We start from the raw sequence: 17,978 nt of genomic DNA, 5'->3' as shown, positions 1-17,978 counted from the left end.
CCACACTCCTCTCCTGTACATACTGCTCACTGTCATATCCTCCACACTCCTCTCCTGTACATACTGCTCACTGTCATATCCTCCACACTCCTCTCCTGTACATACTGCCCACTGTCATACCCTCCACACTCCTCTCCTGTACATACCGCTCACTGTCATACCCTCCACAATCCTCTCCTGTACATACTGCCCACTGTCATACCCTCCACACTCCTCTCCTGTACATACCGCCCACTGTCATACCCTTCACACTCCTCTCCTGTACATACCGCCCACTGTCATACCCTCCACACTCCTCTCCTGTACATACCGCTCACTGTCATACCCTCCACACTCCTCTCCTGTACATACTGCCCACTGTCATACCCTCCACAATCCTCTCCTGTACATACCGCCCACTGTCATATCCTCCACACTCCTCTCCTGTACATACTGCCCACTGTCATATCCTCCACACTCCTCTCCTGTACATACCGCTCACTGTCATATCCTCCACACTCCTCTCCTGTACATACTGCCCACTGTCATACCCTCCACACTCCTCTCCTGTACATACTACCCACTGTCATACCCTCCACACTCCTCTCCTGTACATACCGCTCACTGTCATACCCTCCACACTCCTCTCCTGTACATACCGCTCACTGTCATACCCCCCACACTCCTCTCCTGTACATAGTGCCCACTGTCATACCCTCCACACTCCTCTCCTGTACATACTGCTCACTGTCATACCCTCCACACTCCTCTCCTGTACATACCGCTCACTGTCATACCCCCCACACTCCTCTCCTGTACATACCGCTCACTGTCATACCCTCCACACTCCTCTCCTGTACATAGTGCCCACTGTCATACCCTCCACACTCCTCTCCTGTACATACTGCCCCACTGTCATCCCTCCACACTCCTCTCCTGTACATACTGTCCAATGTCATACCCTCCACAATCCTCTCCTGTACATGCTACCTACTGTCATACCCTCCACACTTGTCTCCTGTACATACTGCCCATTGTCATACCCTCCACGCTCCTCTCCTGCACACAATACCCACCAGCATACCCTCCTTAGCATGTGTCCTTAGTCCCTTTCTTTGCATCAAATGTGAGACTTCAGGGATCTGTTTAGACCCCTGTTATCTCATCAAAGCTCCCTGCTCCCACCAGCATTGTGAAAAATGAAGTATAAAATCATTAAATTAAAATGAAAAACTAAAAATGGAAAAAAAATAATTGTAAAAAAAAAAAAAAATCACACCAAAATGTGGCATAATTTATCCACACCCACTGTGTGCCGCAATGCACTATGCACACCACAGGTCACCATCTCCCTGCTAAATGTCCCAGGGCAGTACTTTTCCCAGGGGCCCATGATGCTGGTAAGGTGGCACTGACCTCATTTCTTTATTGGGTCACCAGCTTTAAGTCTTCTGCCTGTCTGCACGTTCATGAGCTTCATGCCCTTCCACGTAGGCCTAATGCATTAATGTTGCATCATATTAGCAGCCATCTTTAAACCTGGGGGCCCCATCATCTCCTCTTGCCCGGGGGCCCCATGAGTTGTCAGTCCGCGCCTGCCTGAAGACAAATTCCTTGTTTGGTGAACATGCTGGCCATACATTCCAAAGCTAGAGAATCAATGACCGGCAGCTCTGTGTACAGATCTCAGAGCACCTCCAAGGAAATGTACATCTATGGAGGTTCATTGCACAGATGAGAACACTGGTCTGTCTGCGTTCTGATCCGTACATTGGGGTCACAGATGTACAGTACATTCTGGGAGGTGTTTGGAGTTCCATGCAGGCTGCCGCCTGTCATTGATTTTAGCTGGTGGGCTGCATAGAACATCTGTGCACCCCACGAAGGTGTATGGATTGGATGTATGGATCAGTGTGGAGGGTATGGTGGAGAGTATGGTGCACGGATGTATGGATCGGTGTGGAGGGTATGGTGCATGGATGTATGGATCGGTGTGGATGGTATGGTGGAGAATATGGTGCACGGATGTAAGGATCGGTGTGGAGAGTATTGCGCACGGATGTATGGATCAGTGTGGAGGGTATGAGGGAGAGTATGGTGCACGGATGTATGGATTGGTGTCGAGAGTATTGTGCATGGATGTATGGATCGGTGTGGATTGTATGGTGGAGAGTATGGTGCATGGGTGTATGGATCGGTGTGAAGAGTATGGGGGAGAGTATGGTGCACAGATGTATGGATTGGTGTCGAGAGTATGGTGCATGGATGTATGGATCGGTGTGGATTGTATGGTGGAGAGTATGGTGCATGGGTGTATGCATCGGTGTGGAGGGTATGGGGTCGAGTATGGTGCACGGATGTATGGATTGGTGTCGAGAGTATGGTGCATGGATGTATGGATCGGTGTGGATTGTATGGTGGAGAGTATGGTGCATAGGTGTATGGATCGGTGTGGAGAGTATGATGCATGGGTGTATGGATCGGTGTGGAGAGTATGGTGCACGGATGTATGGATCGGTGTGGAGAGTATGGTACACGGATGTATGGATCGGTGTGGAGGGTATGGTACATGGATGTGTGGAGGGTATTGTGGAGAGTTTTTTTGTTAAACCTCCTTTGTTGCTATTAAAATAAATTATGATACCACATTGTATCAAATTTGTCTTACTATATAACATCAATATCCGTTTTAAAACAAGGTGGGCATGGGTGGTGAGTTAATTCGGTGGTTCAATGGGCCACTTGACTGGACTTGCCCCCCAGGCCTAAGGCTGCCAGCCCTCCCCTGTCAGGACTAATACATTTCATTCAACTGTGACAGGTAAAGAGTACCCTATTAGAAATTTTATTTCCTGCCATACGAAAGGGGTTGTATACCTTTTACAGTGTGAGTGCAATTACCAGTATGTTGGAAGAACCATACGTACTGCCGCCATACGTATTGGAGAACATCTGACCAACATACACAAAGCTTTTCCTGGGCATAGTGTATCCCAACACTTCGCCCAATGTCACAGAAAAAATCCCAGGAGGTTAAAAATCATCGTTATTGAGAAATATACACCACACTGGAGGGGGAGCAATCTGAGGAGGTCTATATCCAGAAGGGAAACCTTCTGGATATATGAGCTCGGCTGCTCCAGACCCCGGGGACCCAACATAGAGTGAGACATAAACGCACACATTAATAACTGTTGATCCCCACATATATTTTGGCAGGTTTTATATTTTAGTTATCTTTTATCATTTATTTTATATTTGTATTGGAGCATATGGTTTAATATAGTTCAATACATTTTATTATACACATATTTCCGGTGTCACCCCTTTCCCACTACGCTCCTAAAGCAGTGTGTTGTGGGACAGGAAGGAAAGTGTTTACTTCCGGTGTCACCAGGATGTGCTATAGATTGATGTTTTTATACATTTGTTTTTAACAAATAATAAAGTATGTTTTTATACATTCCTTTTAACATAAGGAAAGTTACCCATATTTAAGTAATTTGCCTTAAATTGCTATCAGCCAGAAGTTCCAAAGCATACCTGCTCTGCAGACACCTGCTCTGCAGACAGGAAGTAAAGTGTTTACTTCCTGTGTCACCAGGATGTGCTATAGATCGATGTTTTTATACTACCTGCTCTGCAGACACCGGAAGTTAGACAATTTGCTTCCACCTGTATAAATAAAGCGGAAGTGACGATGTGCCAGTACTCCTGTCTCAGTAGAAGTCCTATGGGAAGAAACCGGTCAGATTAGGAGGTGCACACGTCACACACAACTTGCGTTCCGTGCTGCAGCCGGCCGCAAGCCTTTGCAGGAATTCGTATGCCTATGTTTATGCTGAATACAAGACATCTAATTGTAAGTGCAATATCAACTGTTTTTTTGAATAAATCTCAAGGGTAATACACTATTAGTCCTCCTTTTTCCTTTAATACACAGTGGTTTTGTGAGCTTGTGAAGAAGGAGGAGGCTGTGTTTCTTGCTGGTACTCGTTGCCATCTAGTGGAGAAAGAAAGGTAGAGCGGTTCTACATCCCACTTCAGGATTTTAAAGAGGAAGCAAGGCGGTGGTTTCACTGAACAAGTGCATACCTATTACCATCTGGTAAGAGGCTAATTCTTGGTGATTTACACGTGGTGTTTGTTCACAAGGAGATTGGATATTTTTTCAGCACAAGAAAATATAGTTGCACCTTATTTATTTCCATTTGGTAAGGATGAATTTCACTCGGTGGTGGATACACGTATTATTTGGATAGAATACAATTCTACTCACCTGCACAATATTTATGGACACTTATGAACTTTTATGTTTATGCACCAATTGATTTGTATTATTAATTGGCTTCACAGATTGATATATGTTATATATATTTACCTTTGTTGATTTGGTTCACATATAGATATATGTTATATATTCATTATTTATTTGTTGTTTAGCGCACCCCACACTACATATATATATATATATATATATATATATATATATATATAATATGTTTTTTTAGCTTACCAGTCCTTATATGTGGTGCCTGCAATAGTTTTAATTTTTCAGGGTAAAGAACATTTTTAGCAAGTACAGAAAGGGGTTTGTAACTATTCAGGATTACAACTAACTTCAGATTTTTATTGTCATCACAAATAGAGCTCAGACCACGCACAAAAACTCCATGTTGAAATAAAGCAGCAGTATTAATGCCATATCGAAAATAATGCCAATATCCGTACCTTGTTTCCAAAGCATTTTTCTACTTTGAAGCTGACACTGTCCGCAATAACCTCACTACTGTCCAGAATGAGATAGACCAGCACTTTAGCCAAGGGTGCCGTATTAACATTGACAGGAAGCTTAAATGTAAAATGTCCATGTGACACTGCAATGCACAAAAAATAATGTTATTGAGTAATTCTATCTAAAGTCAAAAACTATTCCAAAACAATTTTATATAACTAACTTAAGGAAAAGGATTAGTGCGCCCTGAGCATATCATTTCATTCAGCTTTTTTAGTTGACTAAAGCCCAGTGGTGCTTTCAGTTGCTATGGCATTTGTATCAACATTTTCATTAATTTGAAATTGAGCATATTAGCAAAAAAGCTTAAGTACAAGGTTAAATGAAAATTGCATGTTGAAATTATCAAAAGATCAAGAAATATAGGCAGCTAAAGTTACAATATATGCAGATCTCTACGTTTCCTGTAAGAATGGAGAGTGCATACCATCCTGTAAGCCCTACTGTTGGTCAGTAAGGCCACCTATCAAAATAAAGGCCAATAAAGCTTGGAAGTATAAATGGGTATGGCCAACATCTTTCTCTATTTATTTATTTATTTTACATTAAAAATCTAGAAAAAAAGGAAGATTTAGTTGCCTATATCCCTGGATATATGCAACATGTAGCTTTCACCAAAAAGTTGAGCTTGTCCCACCTCTTCCATTCCCTTTTGTCCTTTAATGTGATGGACAAGTTAATTATTCAATATGGTATCCTGGAAGGTATAAGAGGATTTGATCAAGCTCAGCTTATGTTAAAAGGTGATTTTTCACTGTAGGTAATCTGTTCTTAATGTGACCTTGTTGCTATACAAATATTTTCAAGCAGGCCTTACCTATAAAAGAATACAGGACATACTCAGCTTTTCTGCTGCCCATACCATGAACTTCTACTCCAATGCTGAGAATTCTTCTGCTATAGTTCTGTCCTGAAACTGACACTTTTGGTAGTGTCAATCTTTTAGGTTCCCCCGTAGCTCTCACTGATTTATCCCGTTGACCTCAACCCATTACTGGATGCAGCAAGGACATTTTGGGATTAGGAAAATCACCCATTGCTTATTGCTTGTTTGTTTTTTTGTCATTTTCACAGGCCTTACATAATACATAGAACCATTCGCATAAGTTCCCACCCTCCAAGGCACTATACATATACTATATATAGCTCCTTGGTTTATAGTGTATTTACCTTCTTTTGCGTTGAGTTCCACTTCATGGTTTCCAGAATCAATAATTTTTCCCTTTGACATTATCTGTACCGGAAAAACAAAAAAAGAATCATAAAACATGATTTTTTAAAAGCTCTTTGCACATACTTTGAATTTTATAACTGGATCTTTTTAAATGGTAGTAAATGTAGAGAAAAAAAATTCAGGACCCCATGGAAAGTAATATCATAATGTGCTAGTATGCATAGCATACTAGCACATTATGAGAGACTTACCTTAAAACGAAGCCCGCCAGCAGTGCTGACAAGACTTCTATCTTCACCAGGTCTTCCTTCCGGGTTCTCAAGACCTAGCCGTTTTAATGGTGCATGTGCACGGGAGCCACAGTTGCGGCGCAGTGCTCTGAATGGGCAGCATACCGTCTCTTCAGAGCTCAGTGTGCATGAGCCGGTGTCTTCACCAGTTGCAGAAGTTGTGAATATCTCCTAAACCGTGCATATTTAGAACATATTCATTTTACTTACAGGTAAGTTTTATTAAAAGCTTACCTGTAGGTAAAAGTTGCAGAAAAGAGTTTACTACCGCTTTTAAGTGTAAAAAATTTTCAAATGGTGAACAACATTAAATAGATTGAACTTTCTTTCTATGTGCTGTATTTACCATTATAGCACTTGAAGACCAGTGCTTAGGGCAACAGCAATATTTTTTTTTTCTCCTATGGGCATTTGTTGATAAATTTAGTAAATCAAGTAAAGGGGCAATTATGTACTGAGGATGTTCAGAGGAGTCACAAGATTATTGTTTATAGTGCAATCCCTTTTACATTGTAATCTCCAACACGCAGGGCCCTCTGATTTCTCCTGTATTGAATTGTATTGTAACTGTACTGTCTGCCCTCGCTTAGAGGCCAGGAGCTATAGCGGTAGCAATGCACCCACTGATCAGTTGGAGAAAAACAGAAACAGATCCCCCTGGCAGATGACGTGGGTCACCTCAGGTGGGGGGTCTAAATACTAACCGATGCTCCCCATGGAGTGGTGGAGGAGATGGGTTTGGCTAAATCTTAGTACCAGGTTGCGGTCCTCAGGATTGCCTCACCAGCAGATGAGCAAGCCGGGTCCAATAGCAGATAAGCAGGTAAGGATAAGCAGAAATGTAGTCAGTAAACAAGTCAAAGGTTGTAACGAATAGTCCCAGGTTGGGATTAAGCCAAAGTGTAGTCGAGAAACAAACCAAGTGTCAGTAACGAGTGGTAGCAAAGATATGGATGGCAGCAGGATTGAGGAGAGCAAGATATTGACTGAAGAGAGCACATTAATTTGGCAAACGAGAATTGCAGAGACATGGCTTAAATCAGGAAGTTAATGGGAGGAGCAAAGAGTTTAAGGTTCAAGACATACAAGGCTAAAGGCAGGATCATTGAAAGAATTACCCATGGAGCTGTCCAGCATTCCAAGGGGTTCAGTAAGAAGAGCTACTGCCAGATCCAGGCCCTGACAGCTGGCTACGTTTGTTCTCCATGGTCCCCCTTCACAGCAGAATATAGGCACCCTACCCCTGAGATGAATTAGGACTATGGGATTTGTAGTGCTAATAGAGCAGTATCCATAACTGCAACCAGTGTACATTTTTCATTCAAAACAGGAAGTGAACAGAAAAGGGTAGCTTATTGAGAACGTTGCTAAGGAGCAAGAAAAGCACAGTAAGAAACCATTTATAGAAAAATAGGTTGCAGGGCTATTAAAAAAAAGTGAATGTTTATGGGTCTATACCAGTGTTTCTCCTTTTGTTTTCAGGCAAAGCACCTGTTCTAAATTGTAAAAAACTATAGCTTTACATAATGCAGCAACATCCACACATAGAACCCCCAACATTAGAGGTGATTTATTCTTCCAAAGTACTGACTAGTATTCCAATGTTTCTCTTCTCCCTCAATTTCTCTCCTTCAGTCAGCTAATGTGACCCCAGTGCTGAGAGAAAGGGGCACAGGAGGGTCAAACAAGGATGCTGTGGATGCAACAGACATCCTCCTTATTAACTGATGGCATCCTTGGTTGTTAGGATGCCAGTGTCTAGAAAGTCTTAATGGTGCATAATGAAAACCTGTGGCATTGTATAACTAACAGGCAGGCTTGATCCACCTCCTAGCTTGTATACAAATTTTGAACAATTTTTAGGCATTTTGCCAAGGCACCCCTGAAGAAACCTCAAGGCACCCTGGTTGAAAAAGGCTGGACTATACAGTTAAAAAGTAGATGTAAATATAAGACAGTAAGTTGTTTGTAACATTCTGACCATCTGCTTGGGAAGAGAACAGTTGGAATCGGTACTTGATCCTTGTTAGAAAAAAAAATAAAAACTGAACCTGGAAGAACACTTGCATGTACCTGCTATGAACACTAGGAAGAAATTCTGAGCATATAATATAAATATAGCCCAAAGGTGGGATTAATGTGCCTATATCCCATTAATGATGCTATATTCACAATATGAACAGAATAATAGTAAATTGGCCTCGACTAATCACACACTAAGTATACCTTTGATTTCTGAGCATGATGGGAGATAAAACTAAGGAGATCTGTGAGGCCAGAACAAGATTGCATACTCACCAGGTGATGGAACACAGCATGGCTCATGTTTGTAACCCCTTCTGGAGTCAGAGTGTAGTGTACTGTGAGGTTCTCGTACTCCTCACACTTCAGAGTGTGGAATATGGGCTGTATCTTTAGGTAACTGTTGCTTCTGGAGTAGAAATGGTTTATGGTTCTGGAATCCTCTTCATATGAGGGGAACGACATAGATTGACTATAGCAATGTCGATCTCTTTTCTTGTAGGTGACCTGTATTAACAGTGAAAAAAATTCCCATTACTACTGTTCACAATAATTTGTATTTTAAAGGGAATGAATATTTTTTTATACTTTGTCCATTGATCAGTGTGACAATACAGGGGTCTGAGGAACCTCAAACTGAGTAAAGAGATGAGGTGTCATAATGAAGATAATGTGCCCCATTTTTTCCAAAATTCACAAGTCCGCAACAAAATCGTCAGATTTGACATTCATCTTCTGACACAAAGTATTGCTGTCATTAATTACATTACAACATTCAATGTTGACCCAGATCAATAAACTAATTAACAGCATCTCCTAAAGTGTAAGTTCAGTTTTGTATTTGTTTTTTTTTTTTTTGTGATTACGGAAAGTCAATATCGCCTGTGGCTCAAAACCCAGCCAGGGCCTTTCTCTATCCAGGGGGACTTGCAATTGAAGGTAGGAGAATTCACCACTCTTAAAAAGGACTCTATAATATAGGTTCCCCCCCAAAAAAAAGAATAAAACTTGCCATAGCATAAAATCCTTTAGACATGTATTCCATAAAAAATAGTAACACTTACATACAGAAACTTAAGACACGCATAAAAAGTACAAGCCTGCCGGTTCGTGCAGCAGCCGTCCTTCCGGGAATTGCGTACGTGGTGACATCAGCACATTACAACATTCAAGACACAAAATCCTTCAGAGGACCCAAATCAATAAACTCAATAACAGCATCTTAAAGTGTAAGTTCAGTATTGTATTTGTTTTTTGTTTTTTTTTATTATTTTTTTTAACAGCACAAGGGATGGTACTTATATTCAATGAGAAAATGAGAAGTGTTTATTGTGCTGGTTGTGCTGGTGACTGTGGGAATCTGAAGTCCTCTATGCCCTCCATTCCCCCACAGCAGCAATCCTCCAGTACTGTGGAGGTTAATACAGCCACTAGACCTGTTATAGGCATTCATCAAGAGTGCTGACTATACCTGCCCTTTCCAACTCCCTCCTCTATTTATGGAACCTGTACTATAAGTTCCATCAATGAAAATCAACTCTGAATACAGGAGGCGGGCGTTCATTTACCATCACTCATCCTCCATTCATATTGCTGACATACTGTATTTTAAACACTGTTACATTCCTGTCTGCATGGTTGTGATTGTCACAGACCTAATACTCATAGCAGAAAAAATGAAGATATGGAAAACTGTTTCCTTTAAAACACATGATGGCAGCTCTTATTTGAGTCTGCATTAAACCCTGCTTTTTCACTTTGCCCTAAAGGTAAGCTTAAAATAAATCTTACCTGTAGGTGCCTTGCAAACGCTCTAAAACTGCCCTGTTTAGTAGATATTGATATTGGCTCATTCCAATGACGTCACAGGTGCAGTACACTCTGCATTCACGGCACATAGAGTATACTCTGATTGAAACATCACCATGGTGTGATGGTGATGTGTGGGAGGGACATCATTGGGGCCTGGCCATTCAAGTGGCCAGAGTGCCAACCTGGACTAAAGATCAGGTGAAGATGGAAGCGCTGGCTCCTTTTGAAAGGTAAGTCTGTCATATTGTATACATACAATATGTACATACTAGCACCTTATGGCATCAACCTGCAGGGGGACCATTTTTTTTTTTTTTGCTGAGTTCAGTACCACTTTAATGTATTTAAAAACATGAATCTTTGGCTTGTGAGGATTTACAGAGTAGAGGTGCTAATTTTTTCTAGGAGGAAACAAAAGCAACTTGTCTGCTTAGCTATTTCTTCCAAAACAGCGCCTGCCAAAGTTTGCCCACCAATCCGAGCAAAAGCAGATGGACTGGATGACTGTGATTTTGTGTCTATGGGAATCTTCACATGGTAACAACAGAAATAGTTTCTCTAAAATTATTATAAGCTAGTGAGCCTATATTGGATACAGAAAGTGGAGGTCTACTTTATGTAGCCCTACCCCCGCAGGAGCCGCTTAAGTATGATTGGTTCCGTACTCTGCCTCTCAACCCCAAGAACAATCTCAGCCCCTCTGGCATACCTGGTAATAATGTAAGTGCAAAGACCAATGGAAACACACAGGTTTTTATAAAACACAGAAATGTCTTTACCATAAGGTTTCTGTGTAAAAGTAAAATGCAATGACAGTATATTCTTGAATGAATTAGCTGAAGAGCAATAACTGAGATCAAGAGCAATATAATTTAATATATTATATCAGGCTGCTTTCAGGGGATTCCACATCTGTAAATAACTGCAAAAGCAGAGGCAAACACTTCAATAACACCAATTTAAAAGATGGCAACTTTATACTGGCTTGAATACCTCTACTTAAATTGGCTCTATGAGTCCAGGCAGGAGGAGAGCATAAGAATGGCTCTCTCTTATGTCAGATCTCTCTCTTCTATCCCCTGCCACTACAGGCCCAACCACCAACACTGTACTTTAATTCAGTGCTCAGTGGCTTAACCCCCAAGTTAGACTACCCTGCTCTCACACTACATACACAGAGCCCTGAGCATGTGTGTGGGTGTCCGTATGGCAAGAGTAACAAGTCCCTTGGAAGAAGGATGAGGCCTTATGTCTTCACTAGCAACTTTTAGTTGGTGCACTTCAAACTCCTGTTTGGCAAAGTGTAAACTGTTGTATGCTGACAGTATCCGGATAGCAAGGCGACACTTTGACTGCTTAACAGGGCTTTAATGAGACCCAGGCGCTGGCAAGTGTGGGCAAAGTGCAGTAACTCTGTCTGTGTGCAGTGTCCTGGTTTCCTGCAATTGGGTCCTCTCACTAATCCTGCAGTCAAGGCCCAAGCGGAATGTCTTGGAACAGGCAGGTTCTCCTGGTAACGACGGGTCACCTCATCCTGGAGCGATTCACGCTGCCGTTGTAGGTGCGCCTGGATATGCACCTGGGATCCTGCTCTCTCAGGCTGGATGTCTGGAACATATGGTGGGATGACCCAGGAGATTGCACCTCTCTCCTGCATCCAGTTTCTTCTCCTGCCTTGTGGTGACTGCTCCTCCTCAGCAGACCAGATGGTGTCCTTGATTCTTTCTTTACCAGAGGATTCTGGGGTGTGTAGTCCTGTCCCCATACAAGGCTATGGGGCCATTTTTGGTGGGGACTACGTTGCTGCTGCTGATTGGCTCCCTTCTCTCTGCCAATGAGGATGCAAGGGGGTGGAGCAAAACAAGAGTCAGTGTCGGTAAGAAGAGGGGGGGGCAAATCCCCCGCAGGGGCTAACAGGCACTCTCTCCCTTATCGAGAGACTTGGTCAGCTAACATGGCCGCAGGATTGTGAAGCACCTGCTACGCACTCTGCCTACCAAAGATCCTTTGGTCCTCCAAAGGCCGTAAAGTCTTGAATTTGTTACATGCTTTTGTCATACATGAGGAGAAAAAACAAAATAACATACGCAAGACAGCAAACAATTCACATTTGCATAAGAACCTGGCAGAGGGACCTCCCACCAATTGGCATAGGAAGGGAGATTGTACTGCCTACAGGCCATTTTAATTCGGATGACCCAGCCAGATGTGCCAGGGGGAGAGTTAGGGTCACTTTCCACCAAATCTGTGGTGGAAAGATAAGGTGCTTCAAGAGTCCTTTGGGAGGTGAGGAAAACCTCCTCCGAGCTTTCACCCAAAATTTCAGACGTAATTCACTTGGGTGGGTGAATAATTCTTCTCTCCCTCTGCTCTTTAGATTTGGAGATCATAGGCTCACCAGCCCCTTCTTCCTCCACATCAGCTTCAACTTCTTTCTCAACAAAGGGATTAGAGGAGTCAGGATCTGCTGTCTGTAGGGGAGATTGAGTATCTTCCAGATCTCCCAAGGGTTGATTCTTAGGCATAAATTCATGAGCTTCTGGCCTAAGAATCCCAGTGTCTGTCCCCTTGGGAGGAGAGTGGCAGTGTCCGGCATTTGAGATGGCCACAGCCAACCCACTCTCATCTCTTTATCCTCGCTGTCCTCATCTTCTGCATCAAAGAGTACAGGCTGTGATCTAGTCACTGGACGAGATCTTTGTCAAGCTGTAAGTGTAGGCTGTGAATCCGACTGTGGTGACACATGTACTGCTTCTGACAAGAGCAACAGATGATTACGATGCCAGGTCTTCAGTGGGCCCGTACTTCCCTCTGGTCTGATCTGATATACTAGTAGTCCTGGTAGCTGCTTACAAATTACATAAGGCTGTGACTTCCAGCGATCAGCTAACTTGTGCTTTCCAGGAATACTTTCTCAACAACACTCTGTCACCCAGTTGTAGATCTTGCACTTGCATCCTGAGGTCAAAGTTTCTCTTGTTTCTCTGTCTTCAGGCATCTGAGGCAGCTTGGGCCTTCTCATAGCGGCCTTTAGACTTTTTCTCAGGCGATCCACAAATCCTCTGTGAGAAATTACTGAGGTATGATCTAGGGATGTGCTGAAGGCCAAGTTGACTGGCAGCCGAGCTTCCTGTCTGAACATCAGCCGATAAGGAGAATAGCCCATAGCATCATTTGCTGTACTGTTGTAGTCATGCACAATAGCAGCTATATGTTTGCTCCAGTGCTGCTTCTGTTCTGAAGTCCCAAGCATATCCAGGAGAGTCAGAGTGAATCTTTCCAGTTGATGATGTTCCTGGGGATGGTACGGAGTGGTTCGTGGCTTGATGCCAAGTGGTTGATGCCAAGTAAGTCTAAAAGTCTCCTAATGAGGCGACCCTCAAAGTGTCTCTCTTGATCTGAGTGGATGCGCTGAGGCAGACCATAGTGTGCGAAGAACTTTTCTACCATGATCTTGGTTACAGTGGATGCTTATTGGTCCTTTGTGGAAAAGGCCTGGGAATACAGTATCTCACAAAAGTGAGTACACCTCTCACATTTTTGTAAATATTTTATTCTATCTTTTCATGTGACAACACTGAAGAAATTACACTTTGCTACAATGTAAAGTAGTGATTGTACAGCTAGTGTAAATTTGCTGTCCCCTTAAAATAACTCAACACACAGCCATTAATGTCTAAACCGCTGGCAACAAGAGTGAGTACACCCCTAAGTGACAGTGCCCATATTGGGCGAAATTAGCCATTTTCCCTCCCCGGTGTTATGTGACTCGTTAGTGTTACAAGGTCTCAAGTGTGAATAGGGAGCAGGTGTGTTAAATTTGGTGTTATCACTCTCACTTTCTCATACTGGTCACAGTAAGTTCAACATGGCGCCTCATGGCAAAGAACTCTCTGAGAATCTGAAAAAAAGAGTTGTTGCTCTACATCAGGGGTGGGGAATCTTTTTTCTGCCAAGGGCCATTTGGATTTTTGTAACATCATTCGGGGGCCGTACAAAATAATCAACTTAAAAATTTGCCTGTTATATTTGACCACAGCGTGCCCCCTTTCAATGCAGAGTGACCACAGCGTGCCCCCTATCAATGCAGAGTGACCACAGCGTGCCCCCTTTCAATGCAGACTGACCACAGCGTGCCCCCTTTCAATGCAGAGAGACCACAGCGTGCCCCCTTCAATGCAGACTGACCACAGCGTGCCCCCTTACAATGCAGACTGACCACAGTGTGCCCCCTTACAATGCAGACTGACCACTGCGTGCCCCCTTACAATGCAGACTGACCACAGCATGCCCCCTTACAATGCAGACTGACCACAGCGTGCCCCCTTACAATGCAGACTGACCACAGTGTGCCCCCTTACAATGCAGGGAGACCACAGTGTGCCCCCTTACAATGCAGACTGACCAAAGCGTGCCCCCTTACAACGCAGACTGACCACTGCGTGCCCCCTTACAATGCAGACTGACCACTGCGTGCCCCCTTACAATGCAGACTGACCACAGTGTGTACCCTTACAATGCAGACTGACCACAGTGTGTACCCTTACAATGCAGACTGACCACTGCGTGCCCCCTTACAATGCAGACTGACCACAGTGTGCCCCCTTACAATGCAGACTGACCACTGCGTGCCCCCTTACAATGCAGACTGACCACTGCGTGCCCCCTTACAATGCAGACTGACCACAGCGTGCCCCCTTACAATGCAGACTGACCAAAGCGTGCCCCCCTTACAACGCAGACTGACCACAGCGTGCCCCTCACAATGCAGACTGACCACAGCGTGCCCCCTTATAATGCAGACTGACCATAGCGTGCCCCCTTATAATGCAGACTGACCACAGCGTGCCCCCTTACAATGCAGACTGACCACAGTGTGCCCCCTTACAATACAGACTGACCACAGCATGCCCCCTTACAATGCAGACTGACCACAGCGTGCCCCTTTACAACGCAGACTGACCACAGCTTGCCCCCTTCTAATGCAGACTGACCACAGCGTGCCCCCTTACAATGCAGACTATCCACAGCGTGCCCCCTTACAATGCAGACTGACCACAGCGTGCCCCCTTACAATGCAGACTGACCACAGCGTGCCCCCTTACAATGCAGACTGACCACAGTGTGCCCCCTTACAACGCAGACTGACCAATGCAGACTGACCACAGCGTGCCCCCTTACAATGCAGACTGACCACAGCGTGCCCCCTTACAATGCAGACTGACCACAGTGTGCCCCCTTACAATGCAGGGAGACCACAGCGTGCCCCCTTACAATGCAGACTGACCAAAGCGTGCCCCCTTACAACGCAGACTGACCACTGCGTGCCCCCTTACAATGCAGACTGACCACTGCGTGCCCCCTTACAATGCAGACTGACCACAGTGTGTACCCTTACAATGCAGACTGACCACTGCGTGCCCCCTTACAATGCAGACTGACCACAGCGTGTACCCTTACAATGCAGACTGACCACTGCGTGCCCCCTTACAATGCAGACTGACCAAAGCGTGCCCCCTTACAATGCAGACTGACCACTGCGTGCCCCCTTACAATGCAGACTGACCACAGCGTGCCCCCTTACTATGCAGAATGACCACAGCGTGCCCCCTTACAACGCAGACTGACCACAGCGTGCCCCCTTACAACGCAGACTGACCACAGCGTGCCCCCTTACAACGCAGACTGACCACAGTGTGCCCCCTTACAACGCAGACTGACCACAGCGTGCCCCCTTACAATGCAGACTGACCACAGCGTGCCCCCTTACAACGCAGACTGACCACAGCATGCCCCCTTACAATGCAGACTGACCAAAGCATGCCCCCTTCAATGCAGACTGACCACAATGCAGAGTGAACAGCGTGCCCCCTTAAAATGCAGAGTGAACAGTGTGCCCCCTTAAAATGCAGAGTGAACAGCATGCCCCCTTAAAATGCAGAGTGAACAGTGTGCCCCCTTAAAATGCAGAGTGAACAGCGTGCCCCCTTAAAATGCAGAGTGGACAGCGTGCCCCCTTAAAATGCAGAGTGAACAGCGTGCCCCCTTAAAATGCAGAGTGAACAGCGTGCCCCCTTAAAATGCAGAGTGAACAGTGTGCCCCCTTAAAATGCAGAGTGAACAGTGTGCCCCCTTAAAATGCAGAGTGGACAGCGTGCCCCCTTAAAATGCAGAGTGAACAGCGTGCCCCCTTAAAATGCAGAGTGAACAGCGTGCCCCCTTAAAATGCAGAGTGAACAGCGTGCCAAGCCCCCCCGACCAGTGCACTTGACTTACCTTCCTCTCTTCGAGTCCTCCCGCGTCCCGCCTCCTCCTCGGCAATGGCATTGGCCGAGGAGGGGGAGGATCCGTGAGACAATAGCGAATTTTCATTCGCTATTGTCACACAAATGGGCGTGCTCGAGACGCACTGCTCTGCGCCTCGGGTCCACCCTTTTCGGAGACTCAGTGTCAGGACGGAGCCATCAGCTCCTTCAGACACAGCAGCACGGGGAGGGGGGGGCGGACGTCACGATAAAGATAGCCTAGGCTATAAAAAATTTGCCAAAACTCTGAAACTGAGCTGCAGCATGGTGGCCAAGATCATACAGTGGTTTAACAGGACAGGTTCCACTCAGAACGGGCCTCGCCATGGTCGACCAAAGAATTTGAGTGCACGTGCTCAGTGTCCTATCCAGTGGTTATCTTTGGAAAATAGATGTGTGAGTGCTGCCAGCACATTCAGATGGTGTCAAGCGTGTGCCGCGGCAACCAGGTGAGGAGTACAAAGACAAGTGTGTCTTGCCTACAGTCAAGCATGGTGGTGGGAGTGTCATGGTCTAGGGCTGCATGAATGCTGCTGGCACTGGGGAGTGCATAGGTGTCAGATATTTGATGTGTTCTAATCTGACATATATGAGCTCTGGCATTAATGAGTTTCTATGCCTTAGATAATTAAGCATCTCCTGTCTTATAAAGTTTTTATTATATTGTGAGATGGAAGAATAGGATTGAATTTGAATAATTGTTGCTGTATTTTTACACCTATAGTGTGCTAAGAATTATAATGAATTTATGTCAGTGTTACTACATTGTTTGTTAAGATTACTTTGGTATTGCTAAGATTTTAAGTTAGGCCTATGACACAGATCTTCAGTTTTGCTACAGATCTGTCTCGTTTATTCCCAAAGATCAGCATGTATGCTGGTACATGTAGTCCTATTGCATACGGGTCTGCTGTTACCTGTTGTCCCACAAGACTTGTGTTTAAGACTAGACAAAGCTCCTATTGTTAATTCAATTTTCTACATGGCCAGCCAGGCCACCTCTTGTCATTCTAAGGTGACTCATTGCCCCAGGCTTTGCATATTAATGTTCCTAGCAGTCAAGCCTTTGTGTCTCCAAGTCTATTTCAAACCTGTTTGGTTTCAATTTCCTGTTTGGTGTCACTGGGCAACTGTACCATCTCTTATAAATTTCTGTTTGCATGGGTACTCACTTCTAGCTGTTTTGTGTGTCTCTGTGTGTCCATGTACACAAGACAGCTTGAATTTTACTCCCTACTGTTTATTGATCCCAGCACCTTAGCCATGCAAGGGATTCTCAGTTGTCTATTGGCCTATAGTTCTAGGTAGCTGCCTGCTTGGGTGAGTAAGAGGACTGCAACCTGGGAACTGGCTGCAAGTTAACCCATCTCCACCTTTGGAGAAGACAAGGCAGTTCCTTAGACTTTGCACCTCAACCCTTCCAAGGGCCCTCACCATTGTTGCATGTGTGGACATGCTGTGTTCTCCCCAGATAGTGTCATTAGGTATCCTTCCTGTCTTAAAATGACCTGCCTTCCTGTGAGCCCTGAACCCCAGTACTGCAAGTGGTTCTTACTAGCATTTATTTTGCTGCCTGCCTGTAAAACCAGAAGCCCAGTGCT

At 44.6% G+C, this 17,978-nt stretch overlaps 1 protein-coding gene across 1 annotated transcript in view; it reads right to left on the bottom strand.

Annotated features, from left to right (window-relative positions):
* The window catches only part of A2M (alpha-2-macroglobulin), a gene marked incomplete at its 5' end in the record, with an annotated part of 182,584 nt that overhangs the window by 89,341 nt on the left and 75,265 nt on the right, over window positions 1-17,978 (bottom strand). The window contains 3 exons of the mRNA XM_082267710.1: window positions 4,711-4,856; window positions 5,945-6,008; window positions 8,537-8,767. Coding sequence (XP_082123836.1) covers window positions 4,711-4,856; window positions 5,945-6,008; window positions 8,537-8,767 — 441 coding nt within the window. The remainder of the gene's footprint in view (window positions 1-4,710; window positions 4,857-5,944; window positions 6,009-8,536; window positions 8,768-17,978) is intronic.

This window comes from Pelophylax lessonae, assembly GCF_965119305.1.
Source record: "Pelophylax lessonae genome assembly, chromosome: 9".
Classification (NCBI taxonomy): Eukaryota; Metazoa; Chordata; class Amphibia; order Anura; family Ranidae; genus Pelophylax; species Pelophylax lessonae.
This window is presented reverse-complemented; position numbering and strand designations above follow the sequence as displayed.